Genomic DNA, 14,873 nt, shown 5'->3' on the forward strand with positions numbered 1-14,873 from the left:
TACCCCCAGCCGGAGAGTCCAAAGATGTGCTGGTTAGATGGATTGGCAATGATATGTTGCCCTTAGTGTCCAAAATTACCCTTAGTGTTAGGTGGGGTTATTGGGTTATGGGAATAGGGTGCAGGTGTTGATCTCGGGTAGGGTGCTCTTTCCAAGAGCCGGTGCAGACTCGTTTAGCCGAATGGGCTCTTTCTGCACTATAAATTCTATGAACTAGTAAGGGACACTCACTCTTTACTGCCAACTGGACAGTAAGGGACACTCACTATTTACTGCCAGCTGGACAGTAAGGGACAGTCAGTATTTACGCCTAGCTGGACAGTAAGGGACACTCACTATTTACGCCCAGCCGGACAGTAAGGGACTCTCACTATTTACTGCCCAGCTGGACAGTAAGGGACAGTCAGTATTTACTCCCAGCTGGACAGTAAGGGACTCTCACTATTTACTGCCAGCTGGACAGTAAGGGACACTCACTATTTACTGCCAGCTGGACAGTAAGGGACTCTAACTATTTACTGCCAGCTGGACAGTAAGGGACTCTCACTATTTACTGCCAGCTGGACAGTAAGGGCACTCACTATTTACGCCCAGCCGGAAAGGAAGGGACACTCACTATTTACGCGCAGTTGGACAGTATGGGACTCTCACTATTTACGCCCAGCTGGAAAGGAAGGGACACTCACTATTTACGCCCAGTTGGACAGTAAGGGCACTCATTGTTTACTGCCAGCTGGACAGTTAGGGACACTCACTATTTACACCCAGCTGGTCAGTAATGGACTCTCACTATTTACTGCCAGCTGGACAGTAATGGACACTCACTGCTTAATCCCAGTAGACAGTAAGGGACACTCACTATTTACGCACAGCTGGACAGTTAGGGACTCTCACTATTTACTCCCAGCTGGAGAGTTAGGGACACTCACTATTTACGCCCAGCTGGACAGTAAGGGACTCTCACTATTTACGCCCAGCTGGACAGTGAGGGACTCTCACTATTTACTCCCAGCTGGACAGTTAGGGACACTCACTATTTACGCTCAGCTGGACAGTAATGGACACTCACTGCTTATTCCCAGTTGGACAGTAAGGGACCTTCAGTATTTGCTCCCAGCTGGACAGTTAGGGACTCTCACTATTTACGCCCAGTTGGACAGTAAGGGACACTCACTATTTACTCCCAGCTGGACAGTAAGGGACTCTCACTATTTGCTCCCAGCTGGACAGTTAGGGACTCTCACTATTTACGCCCAGTTGGACAGTAAGGGACACTCATTATTTACGCCCAGCTGGACAGTAAGGGATACTTTCTATTTACGCCCAGCTGGACAGTAATGGACACTCACTATTTACACCCAGTTGGACAGTAAGGTACACTCACTATTTACTCCCAGCTGGACAGTAATGGACACTCACTGCTTACTCCCAGTTGGACAGTAAGGGGCCTTCACTATTTGCTCCCAGCTGGACAGTAAGGGACACTCACTATTTACGCCCAGTTGGACAGTAAGGGACACTCATTATTTACGCCCAGCTGGACAGTAAGGGACACTCACTATTTACTTCCAGCTGGACAGTAAAGGACTCTCGCTGCTTATTCCCACCTGGACAGTAAGAGACACTCACTGTTTACCCCCAGCTGGACAGTCCAAAGATGTGCAGGTTAGATGGATTGGCAATGATATGTTGCCCTTAGTGTCCAAAATTACCCTTAGTGTTAGGTGGGGTTATTGAGTTATGGGAATAGGGTGCAGGTGTTGACCTTGGGTAGGGTGCTCTTTCCAAGAGCCGGTGCAGACTCGATGGGCCGAATGGACATTGAGGGACACTCACTGCTTGTTCCCAGCTGGACAGTAAGGGACTCTCACTATGTACTCCCAGCTGGACAGTCAGGGACACTCACTATTTACTTCCAGCTGGACAGTAAGGGACAGTCAGTATTTACGCCCAGCTGGACAGTGAGGGACACTCACTATTTACGCCCAGCTGGACAGTAATGGACACTCACTGCTTATTCCCAGTTGGACAGTAAGGGACCTTCACTATTTACTCCCAGCTGGACAGTTAGGGACTCTCACTACTTACATCCAGCTGGACAGTAACGGACACTCATTATTTACTCGCAGCTGGACAGCAAAGGACACATGAGTTACTCCCAGTTGGACAGTAAGGAACTCTCACTATTTACTCCCAGTTGGACAGTAAGGAACTCTCACTATTTACTCCCAGTGGGACAGTAAGGGACACCCACTCTTTACTTCCAGTGTGTCAGTAAGGGACACACATGAGTTACTCCCAGTTAATCAGTTGAGGAACACTCGCTATTTACTCCCAACTGGACAGTATGGGACACTCTCAGTTGGACAGTAAGGGACACTCAATATTTATTCCCAACTGGACTGTATGGGACACTCACTGCTTACTCCCAGTTGGACTGTATGGGACACTCACTGTTTGCTCCCAGTGGGACACTCACTGTTTACTCTGCGAAATGTCATTTTCTTTCCACACTTCACCAATGTTTCCAACAATGTTTCAAAACATTCTACCAACACTGCTGAAATCAGAATTTCTTCCTCTCCACTGCTGCAGCTGCAACAATACCCAAGAACCTGGTCATTGACCAATACACGCTTGGTACACAATGATTGTTGACATATGTCACAAGAGATTTATCAGTAACCACAACAAATTGTGAAGAGATGGTTAACTGGTGAACTCAACTACAAAATGCACAAGTTCCGGGACAGCACTCACTTCATTCGTGTGATCACCCCCTCCAGCGTTTTGAATTCTATCTTTTTTCCTTTCTGTGTGCAAAGCATTGACCTCTGCACAGCAACCACTCCTCCATTCACATCTCGAAACTGGAGACGGATTTGCGCTCGCACATCAGTTTCATGGGCAACCTTCATTAAAAGTAAACAATATTGTCCTTTAACTAGTTATAATCTGAAACGCCAATAAAAAATCATGCATATAAGCTGTTGATAACTTAGTCAAGTGTCTATCAGCTTCATCATAGGGCGGCACGGTAGCCCTGTTGCTCCACAGCACCAGAGACGCAAGTTCGATTCCCTGCTTGGATCACTGTCTGTGCAGAGTCTGCATGTTCTCCCCGTGTCTGCGTGGATTTCCTCCGGGTGCCCCAGTTTCCTCCCAAAAGTCGTGGAAGACGTGCTTGTTAGGTGAATTGGACATTCTGAATTCTCTCTCAGTGTACCCGAACAGGCGGCGTCGTGTGGCTACTAGGGGATTTTCACAGGAGCTTAATACTACATTTCTGTATGTTCCACCCAATGCCGATGTCTAAATATTTACATTGTGTACCTTGTGTTGCCCCATTACGTATTTTCTTTTCATGTATTAAATGATCTGTTTGAGCTGCACACAGAAAAGTACTTTTCACTGTTCCTTGGTACACGTGACAATAAACAAATTCAAAAATCAAAGGTTTGATTTTCCGCATCAAGAGACTCCCTGGGCGCGATTCTCCAAAATGGAGAGAAGCAGCTGACGCCGGAGTGAAACCGGAGTGTTTCACTCCGGCGTCGGAGGCCACTCCTCGCCCCCTACACTTCCCCCCGGGGGGCTAGGAGCGGCGGCGCGTGAATCCCAAGCGCCCGGCCTTGACGCTTGCTGGGAATGACGCGGCCGGCGGCGCCGAAGTAACGTCAGCCGCGCATGCGCAGGTTGGCCGGCTCCAACCCACGCATGCGCGGTTGCCGTCTTTCCCTCCGCTGCCCCGCACGACATGGTGGCTTGATCTTGCGGGGCGGCGGAGGGAGAAGAGTGCGTCGTTTACAGACGCCAGCCCGACGATCGGTGGGCACCAATCGCGGGCCAGACATCTGATGAGCACGCCCGTGGTGCTCGATCCTCCCTCCGACCCCACAGGCCCCACACTTACCGGTCGCACGATGTTCTCGCCGGCAGCAACCAGGTGTGGTTGACGCCGGCGTGAACTGGTCGGGTTTGTCAGGCCGCTCCGCCCATCCGGGCCCGAGAATCGGCGGTCGCCATGAGAAACGGCAAGCGGCGATTCTCCAAGCGGCGTGTCGCAAAACGTGACACGCCATTTTGGGGGGGTGGGAGAATCGCGGGGGGTGCCAGTGCGGCGTGTCGTGATTCGCCCGGCCCTCCCGCGATTCTCCCACCCGGCGTGGGGAGAGGAGAATCGCGCCCCCGTCTTTGTGAAAATGGTGCCACGTGATTAGAACAACTCAATATGGTTTTATTAAAGTGAAATCTTGTTTTAACAAATTTTTTAAAGTTTTTTTGTAACTAGTAGGATGGATAAAAAAGAACCAGTAGATAAAATATATCTGGATTTCCAAAGGGCAGAAATCAGACCTTTGATTTTCGGATTTGTTTATTGTCATGTGTACCAAGGTACATATCTAGATTTCCAAAGGGCACTTGACTTGGTAATGCACATAGGCAAGGTAAGGGCTCATGGAATTGGGAGTAAACATATTGGCATGTGTAGAGGTTTGATTAACATATCGAAGATTGCGCATAAATGAGGCATTTTCAAGTAGGCAACAAGAGGAAAGTTGGGCTCTAATGTAGGGAAGTCTGAAGTTATTCACTTTGGCTGAACTATTACAGGAGCTTAATATTTTTATAAGGTGAGAAACTTGTAAGTGTTAACGATCAAAGAGACTTGGATATGTTGGTACAAGAGACACAAAGTTAGTACGCAGGTGCAGCAAGCAATTAGGATTGAAAATGGCCTGTTATAGTCTTTATTGCAAGGGGATTGGAGTACAAGATTAAATAAGTCTTTTTACAATTGTACAAGATCACATCTGGAATACTGTGTGCAGTTTTGGTCTCCACATTTGAGAAAGGATATACTTGCATTGGAAGTGGTACGAATGGACATGCATAGGTTGGTTTGGCAGGCATGAAGGGCCATGGGATGGATGGGGTGCATAAGATGTCCTGGGTTGGCATGGATGGCCATGGGGAATGTCTTGAGAATGGTGAGGGGACGTGTCGAGTGAGTGCTGGAGAGTGTTTTTTTTGTTTGATTCTTTTTTCCCCACACTGGCTACAAACTCCTCACGGGGGCAGCGGGCAAGGCACCTCAAATTTCCGGGGCATGTTTTCAGGGGTCCTGTTTGTGGACGTGGGTAATCCGCCGACACTGCGCACCGGTCAAGAATGAAAATTCAGGCCCAAGTGATTAGTCGGAGGTAGGAAGTAGTAACCATGTTGAACTAATTTGATGGACAGCATTAAATAAATTTGAATAAAGCCGTCCCATGCACATTTTAAATGCACAAATCTTTTCTCAGAGCTTCAATTTTATTTTTGAAACAACCACTTAGCATCAACATGATACATGTTCTGCTTGAAGGAAGGTCCTCGGCTCATAGTCTTTCCCCGTCTCTCTATCCTGTGCAAGTTTTTCATTTGCCAATAACTTCCTTCAATGTTCAAGCCATTCAACATTAATATTCTCCTCTTCCCTGTTCCTCCTTCCTTGCAATCTTCCCTCCTTAATGACTCTCACAAGTTTGTTTCCTCTTGAGATATACCCTGCAGTTTATCCGCCTTTTCCTAATTAAGCTCAACATATGCCTTTGCTCGTTCACTCTCCACAATGCTTAATTTTTTTAAAACTAATTTTCCGTGCCGAGAGTGTCGTTGGCTGGGCCAGCATTTATTGCCCATCCCTAACCGCCCTCCATTTCAGGGGCCATTTGAGTCAACCACATTGCTGTGGATCTGGAGTCACATGTAGGCCAGACCAGGTAAGAACGGCAAATGTCGTTCCCAAAAGGACATTAGTGAGCCAGATGGGGTTTTGTTTGCTTTACTGACCAGCTGATCCTTTCCATTCTCTTCCAAACACACATTTCATAGCTATTTAGCAAGTCGATATCCTCCTTCCGTTTGGTCCGCATTGCACATCCATACAAAACAACATTCCATATCAAGTTCTCTACTAGTTATTTATATTGGAGGTGATATTAGTGCTATACTAGGATTTAAATAAAGTTCAATGTTGGGTATACAAAATATACCCGGCTAATTTAAACATGCAGCAATATAATTGGAACGGTTTTAAATTCCAGATGCAGCAAGCTTTTTTAACACAGACAGGTCAACATTTTTGTGGGATAATGACCAGATAATCAGTTTACATGATGTTGGTTGAGGGATAAACATTGTTTAGGATTCCGGGAAGAATCTCCAACTCTTCTTCAAAGCAGTGCCACGGGACCTTTTCCATCCGTGGTTTAACCTCTCATCCCAAAGCTTGCACCTTTGGCAGGGCAGCACCCTCTCAGTACTGCACTGGTATGTCAGCCTCGATTTTGTGCACTCAAGTGGAACTTGAACCCATAACTTTCTCACTCAGATTAGAGTCTGTGAACATTGAACCAAGGCTGATATTTACTGTGGCCAGAAATATCACCTCACTTGTACAAGAAAATCTTGAAGATTACTGGACTGCAGCAAAATCATCCTGACAATAAAACTTGTAGCTCTTCAATTACTTGAATATTTCCGAGTGTTCTTCTGCAATTACAGGTAATGTCTTAAAACCGGCAACCTCAGGTCGAGTGTCGTGCTGGTTACATATCTTGCCAGATTCCGGGTCCGGCAGTTCGACTCAAGCTGGGTTGAATGGGGGTCAACGGTTCTTTGGAGCACAGGAATAGACCGGAGCAAAAGCAGCGAAGGGGATAACTAGTTCAGGACCACACCATGCCTAGCCAAATTGGCCAGGTAATTTTTTTTATTTTACACCATTAAAATTGTTACATAGCACATTGTCTGAAAACCATTTGTCAATCAGACTTGAGATACTGCGCTGTATTTCACCTGAAAATAAATCGGACGCCAGTGGGGCAACCCCATTGTGTCAGTGAAGAGCAATAATTATCCCTCTGGCACATTATTACATTCACACACACACACACATATATATATATATATATATATATAGATGACTCAGGAGATTCAGCTTGCTTTAGTTATGAATTCATGTTAAAAATATAGAGGGAAAAAGTCCATTAACACCACATTTCTGATGAAAAACATGGGCAGGACAGGCCGATTCGCACCTCTTCCTTATTTCAGAAAGGTGACTACTTTTTGGGCATGACTAGATCATTTTGCTAATTTTAAATTGGTTACCTCTCTGGGACTGGTGGATAATCTTTCAGCATCACACATTCTCCTTGGCCAGCTTGCAAATTTCAGAACTTGATAAAAGTTAATGACTGTTCTGAGCTGCAGTCCTCAAATACATGTGCGAATCTAACCTATTAATTTTGACAGGAATTTTCTACATTTAATCTTTCATGTAGTCTGTTTGAGTCTCAACCACAGGTTCTCGCTTCCATAGATAGTTAAATGAATGAAGAAGCAGGCCATAGTTGACTAAACACATTTATTCATCCAGAAAATGAATCCAATAAGAGTTGTGCCCAAGTACGTAGCTTGACTCGTTGAAATAAAAGTTCTTTAAATGTTTCAGTGCCAAGATCATAATCAAAACCTCTAAGAAAGGTTAATGAATTCAAACCGAATTTTCATGGCAACTTAGTGTCTACCTTTAAGATGGTCAGAGCTTTTTATTTGCAGTCAGAAGAATAATTCATGATATTTCAATCAAGAACATACATGGCTTCATCAGAAGCTGAACAATGAAAAAAAGATTAAGGATAATTTCAGGTGGTGTCAAACCATTCCATCTCTGTTCTCCACCTGCTGTACATCTCAACTTGCCTCACATTCTGGACTTGCCTCACATTCTGGACTTGCCTGGTCTCTGAACAAAATTACATCCCCTCCCAACTCTGGCTTAATTGATAGCATTTACACCTCCGAACCACAAGTTCTAGATCCACATCCCACTCCAGGACGTGAGAACATGAATGGTAGATATTATCTAGTACTAAGAGAGCACTGCACTTTTGGTAGTGCTGTCTTTTTGATAAGATGTCAAATGAGGTCCATCTACCTGTTCAGGTGGATGTAAAAGATCCCACGGCACCATTTTGAAGAACAGAGGACTTGCCCCTGATGTCTTGGCCAATATCAATCTCTCAAGCAAAATCAGAAACCAGATTATCTGCTCATTATCACATTGTTAATCCCAATCGTAAATATTGGTGGAATACATGTGTTAGTCTGTGATGCTGACATAACCGTTGCTGAAGCAACGTTGCTATACGCTCCGCTATGTATCTAAAATTATGAGGTGTAACATTAGCCCAACCGCTGCCCTTACTTTATTTCGCATTCAGTTTGGAATCCAGTTTTTTGGAATGAAGATACAAAGAAATAGTTGGTAAATAGTTCAAAACCATTAACATGGTCAACTCTCTTTGCATCACATTAAGAAAACTCTTATAAACTCCATTCTCTACCATTGTCAGGTTGATCATAGGTAGCGCTTTCACCAGAGTCAGGTTTGTGGCTTCAATCACCTTTCCAGGATTAGAGCAGGTAATCTGATTCACTGATGCATCATTGTTGTATGAATATTCTTTCAGCCACTATGCCAAACCAAGCTATCGTCCGTCATTGGGAAAATATTTTTAAGAACGTTATAGCAGGACATTTAGAAAATCTTAATGCAATCAGGCAGAGTCAACATGGTTTTGTGAAAGGGAAACTGGGTTTGACTAATTTATTATTACTTTCTAATCTGAGGAAGTAACAAGCAACATGGTTAAAGGAGAACCTGTAGGTGTGGTATTTGTGATTTCCAAAAGCAATTTGATAAACTTCCACAGAAAAAGTTACCACACAAAATAAGAACTCATGGTGTCGGGGGTAACATACTCGCATGGATAGAGGATTGGTTAGCCAACAGGAAGGAAAGTGTAGGAATAAATGGGTTATTTTCGGGTCAGCAAACTGTAACTAATGCAATGCCACAGAGATCTGTGGAGTCTCGATTATTTATAATCTATATCAATCGCAAGGATGGACCGAGCAAATATGTGGTTGCTAAAGTTGCCAATGACACAAAAGTAGATAGGAGAGCAAGTTCTGAAGAGAGCATTTAGATATAGGTTTATTGTCATGTGCACCGAGGTGTAGTGAAAAGTATTGTTCTGCGTACAGACCAGGCAGATCGCTCCATACATGAAAAACATAGGACATACAATAAGTACACAATTGTAAATATATAGACCGAGATATCGGGTGAAGCATACGGAGTATAGTGCTACAACAGTAGAGAAGATGCATGGAGAGATCAGTTCAGTCCATAGGAGAGCATTCAGGCATCTGGTAACAGCAGGGAAAGAGCTGTTTTTGAACCTGCTGGTGTGTGTTCTCAGACTTTTGTATCTTCTGCCCGATGGAAGAGTTTGAAAGAGAGAATAACCCAGGTGGGAGGGGTTTTTGATTATGCTGCCTGCTTTCCCAAGGCAGCAGGAGGTATAGGCAGAGTCAATGGATGGGAGGCGGGTTCACATGATAGACGGGGCTGTGTTCATAACTCTCTACTTACGGTCTTGGGCTGAGCAGTTGTCGTACCATGCCATGACGTAGCCAGATAGGATGCTTTCTATGGTGTATCTGTAAAAATTGATGAGTCAATGTGGACATGCCAAATTTACTTAGTTTCCTGAGGAAGTATAGGTGCTGTTGTGCTTTCATGGTCATCGCGTCAACGTGGGTGGACCAGGACAGATTGTTAGTGATCTGTACACTTAGGAATTTGAAGCTGTCAACCATCTCAACCACAGCACCATTGATGCAGTCAGGAGCGTGTATGATATTTCGCTTTTTGAAGTTGATGACCAATTCCTTAGTTTTTGCTGACATTGAGGGAGAGATTGTTGCTGTTGCACCATGCAACTCAGTTCACTACCTCTCTCCTGTACTCTTGACTCACCGTTGTTTGAGATCCAACCCGCTACGGTCCCGTCATTAGGAAACTTGTAGGTGGAGTTGGAGTGGTATTTTGCGTGTATGAGGAGTATAGTAGGGAGCTAAATACGCAGCCTTGAGAGACCCCGGTATAGAGGACGATGGAGGTGTCATTGTTTATCCTTACTGACTGTGGTCTATGCGTCAGGAAGTCAAGGATCCAGTTACAGAGGGAGGAGCCAAGTCCTAGGTTTTGGTGTTTGGATACGAGCTTGGCTGGGATTATGGCATTGAAGGCGGAGCTTTAGTCAATGAAAAGGAGTCTGACATAGGAGTCTTTGTTGTCGAGATGCTGCAGGGATGCATTTAGGGCCAGGGAGATAGTGTCTGCTGTGGACCGGTTGTGGCGGTATGCAAAATGCAGGGGGTGAAGGCATTCTGGAAGTACGGAATTAATGTGTCTCATGACCAACCTCTCGAAGCACTTCACAATGACCGCACCGGACTATAGTGGTTGAGGCATGTTTCCTGGTTCTTCTTTGGAACTGGTATAATAGTGGCCTTCTTGAAGCAGGTGGGAATCTTGTAACGGAGTAGGAAGAGGTTGAAAATGTCTGCGAATACAACCGCCAGTTGGTCTGCACAGGATCAGTGCACGACCAGGGACTCCGTCAGGGCCCGTTGCTTTCCGTGGGTTCACTTTCAAGAAGGCCGATCTGACTTCTGATGCTGTGATGGTAGGCATGGGTGTGTCCGAGGCTGTTGGGGCAGTTGACACTGGTTTGTTGACTTCCTGCTTAGAACAAGCATAGAATGCATTGAGTTCATCGGGGGAGGGGTGCTCTGTTGCCAGAGATGCTACTCGGCTTTGCTTTGTCACCCATTATATTGTTTAAGCTTTGCCACAACCGACAAGAGTCCGTGTTGTTATTCTGTGACTCTAGTTTAGTCTGGTATTGTCTGTTGGCATCCCTGATGGCTTTGCGGAGGTCGTACCCAGATTTCTAGTTTAGCTCAGCATGACCTGTCTTGAACGCCTCAGACCTAGACTTCAGTCAGGAGTGTATCTCCCAGCTGAACCATAGTTTCCGTTTGGGGAACACTCGTACTACCTTCTTTGGCACGCAATCATAGAACATAGAACAGTACAGCACAGAACAGGCCCTTCGGCCCTCAATGTTGTGCCGAGCCATGATCACCCTACTCAAACCTATGTATCCACCCTATACCCGTAACCCAACAACCCCCCCCTTAACCTTACTTTTATTAGGACACTACGGGCAATTTAGCATGGCCAATCTACCTAACCCGCACATCTTTGGACTGTGGGAGAAAACCGGAGCACCCGGAGGAAACCCACGCACACAGGGGGAGGACGTGCAGACTCCACACAGACAGTGACCCAGCCGGGAATTGAACCTGGGACCCTGGAGCTGTGAAGCATTTATGCTAACCACCATGCTACCCTGCTGCCCTCAACACACTTTCCGGTTGGGGAATGCATGTACTACCTTTTTGGCACGTGACTGTGGTGGCATATCCGCATATCGAGGTTGGCTGCTGAGTTCTTGAATTTGGATTCCAAACAGTCATGTAGGAGTTTTTCTGTTGCCTAAGGTCAGCATTGCACGACCTTCTTAATCGGATTCTTCCGCTTACGTTTCTGTTTATATGCTGGTGTCTGCTGGTATCATAAGGTGTCTGCAATGTGATATAGGTAGGTTAAGAGAGCAGCCTAGAGTTTGGCAGTGTATAATGTGGGAAAACGTGAACCTGTGAACTTTGGAAGGAAAAATAGAAAAGCAGTATATTATTTAAATAGCAAGAGACTGCAGAACTTGGTGGTACAAAGCGATGTGGGTGCCTGGTACATGCATCACAAAACGTTAGTCTGCAGGTACAGCAAGTGATTAGGAAGGTAAATAGAATGTTTACATTTATTGAAAGGAGAATGAAAAATAAAATTAGGGAACTTTTGTTTCAGTTGTGCAAGGCGCTGGTGAGGCTAGGTCTGGAGTACTGTGCACAGTTTTAGTTTCCATACTCAAGAAAAGACATATTTGCATTCAAAGTAGTTCAGAAAATGTTCACTTGACTGATTCCTGGATTCTGGGACAGAGGGGTTTCCTTATGAGGAAAGGTTGAACATCTGGGGCTGAATTCATGGAGTTTAGAAGAATGAGAGGTTATCTTATTGAAGCATCAAAGATGTTATGGGGACATGACAGGTGGAAGCTGAAAGGGTGTTTTGCTTTATGGGAGAGAGTAGAACGAGAGGACACAATTTAGAAATAAGGGGTCTCCCATTTAAGACTGAGATGCTTTAATTCCTGCATCCTTCTTGGTAACCTATCAATAATTACCTCTAAAATTGCAGCGTTCAATAACTTGCATTTATATAGGGCCTTTCTCTCAAACGGTTGTTAGTTTATGGAATTCTTCTTGCCAGAGGAGTGGAGGCAGGGTCATTCAATATTTTTTTATGGAATTCTCCTTGCCAGAGAGGAGTGGAGGCAAGGCCATTCAATATTTTTAATATTGAGTTAGATGATTCTTAATTGACATGGGAGTCAAAGGGTATAGATGATAGACAGGAAAGCAGAGTTGAAACCACAATCAGATCAGCCATGATCATGTCAAATGGCAGAGCAGGACCAAGAGACGACATGGCCTACTGCTCGTTTGCATGTTCATATATCCACATCACTGTAGTGACATACAACAGCATGAACTTTAGATTGGCTGAGAATAGGTCAAGCTGAATGTAGGAAGCAAAAACATATTGACAAAATGCTAGCATAGGCCAGTCACAACTCTACCCACTTCCAATTGAAGTTGTATTATTTTAGTTGTTTTACTAATATGAATAAAACTTAAGAGCTCTGACTACTACAACTTTAAACCAACATATTTACAATTAGCACAGTAAAAAATATTAATCTTGTTTCCCTACAATAATGTGAAGAACCTCTGTGAATTACAAAATAAACTTAGGGCATTATTTCAAAAATACATAATCTTTTTGCCTCCCTCGTTGTCAGCTTCCAGTTAGGATATTGTTGATGATAAAGAGAAGACAGCATCAAATCCAAGCATTTGCCTTCAGGATTCCCAAACTACAAATGTTCTGTCAAACAGAAACAAGACTAAAATAGGTGCTATTTAACACTAACTAATAACAACTAATGTGGCTTATTCAGGTAATACAACAGAATTTCAAATCAGCAACATGCGAGTATTTGAAACTGTCAATGCGATAACTCATGGCGAACATTTAAAAAAATGATTATGTTGAAGACAAGTTGTACCTTTTTTTTTTATTAAGAAGCAATTTAGCGTGGCCAATCCACCTACCCTGCACATCTTTGGGTTGTGGGGGTGAAACCCATGCAGACACGGGGATAATGTGCAAACTCCACACGGACAGTGATCCAGGGCCGGGATTTGAACCCGGGTCCACAGTGCCTGAGGCAGCAGTGCTAACCACTGTGCCACCATGCTGCCCGAAGTTGTTACATTTAACAATAATTAATAGTGTCACAACAAGTAGGCTTACATTAACACTGCAATGACGTAATGGTAACAGGTTTAAAAGCTGGAAATTGTAGTTAGTTATTAGAATGGGGAGTGTTGGAATTTTACAAAGCTACAAGTTGCATGCTCACCTTTTGAATCATAAAAAATATTTTTTATTAAAAAGGAATAGAGTAATTAATTTCAATTCAGTTAAAATGCATCATGTGCACCTTCACAAATCTGTCCTACCTTTGGGTCATGGACGAATGTTTGTCCTTTGGTTCCAGGAGGGAAGTCACCTGTACAAATGTACTTCAGGCACTCGATTATTGTCTGCAACAGAACAAAAGCTAAAACATATGGCAACAAAATAAATGCTTGATTTCATTCCATGAAGTTTGGCAAGTTGTTAAAAGATGAAAATTGTTCAAGAACTCCACAATGTATTTTTGATCAATTAGTATAAAACAAATTGCCTAAACTAGTTAAAACTCGTTAGAGGTAAGTATAGAATAATTACTTGCTCATACTGTTCATTACTGGAAACAAATGCCTTTATATTATATTGAAACCTATTTACTGCATCTTCATCATCCTGAATTAACATTGCTGTGCTATTCATCACAGGATTGTTGCAGCACAGAAGACGACCTTTTGGCCCAACATGTCTGTACCAGCCCTCCAAATGAGCAACTCATCTCATGACACTGCCCCAACTTCTCCCCATAATCCTGCACATTCTTTCTTTTCATATGCGGTTCCTTTTCAATGCAGTTCTCCTTTTAACATATCTCATTTCCTCCAAACCAAATGGCTATGGGTACCCGTATGGTCCCAGTTTTGCCTATCTTTTTGTGGGATATGTGGAATATTGCTTGTTCCAGTCCTACTCCGTCCCTAACCCACAACTCTTTTTAATCGGTACATTGATGGCTGTTTCGGTGCCGCTTAATGTTCCCGTCAGGACCTGGAAAATGTATTAATTTTGCGTCCAATTTCCACACTTCTAACATCCTCACATGGTTAATCTCAGACACTTCCCTTCCCTTCCTTGACGTTTATATTTTAATTTCTGGAGATAGACTGAGCACTAGTACCCATTCCAAACCCACCGACTGCCAGAGCTACCTCGACTACAGCTCTTCACACCCCACAGCCTGTAAGGACACCATCCCACTCTCCCAGCTCCTTTGCCTCTGCCACATCGATTCTGATGATACCACTTTCCAAAACGGTGCTGCTAACACGTCTTCAAACTTCCTTAATTGTGGTTTCTCAGCTTTTTTGGTCGACACGGCTTTCAACCATTCCAACCCATCTCCCGCACCTCTGTTCTCACTCCTTCCCCTCCTGCCAGAACAGGGATAGGGTCCCCCTTGTCCTCACTTTTCACCTCACCAGCCTCCGCATTCAAAGAATCATCTGCCAGTTCCGCCAACTCCAGCATGATACCACCGCCAAACACATCTCCCCCTCACTCGGGCAGCACGGTAGCACAGTTGCTT

The 14,873-nt window shown here is 44.3% G+C and overlaps 1 protein-coding gene across 5 annotated transcripts in view; it reads right to left on the reverse strand.

Annotated features, from left to right (window-relative positions):
• The window catches only part of rad50 (RAD50 homolog, double strand break repair protein), a 254,033-nt gene that overhangs the window by 207,171 nt on the left and 31,989 nt on the right, over positions 1–14,873 (reverse strand). For all 5 annotated transcript variants that reach the window (XM_038796143.1, XM_038796144.1, XM_038796147.1 and 2 more), the window contains 2 exons: positions 13,618–13,701; positions 2,761–2,912 (listed from right to left, as the gene is read on the reverse strand). In XM_038796143.1, the coding sequence (XP_038652071.1) occupies positions 2,761–2,912; positions 13,618–13,701 (236 nt within the window). The remainder of the gene's footprint in view (positions 1–2,760; positions 2,913–13,617; positions 13,702–14,873) is intronic.

The sequence above is a fragment of the Scyliorhinus canicula genome, chromosome 4, assembly GCF_902713615.1.
Source record: "Scyliorhinus canicula chromosome 4, sScyCan1.1, whole genome shotgun sequence".
Classification (NCBI taxonomy): domain Eukaryota; kingdom Metazoa; phylum Chordata; class Chondrichthyes; order Carcharhiniformes; family Scyliorhinidae; genus Scyliorhinus; species Scyliorhinus canicula.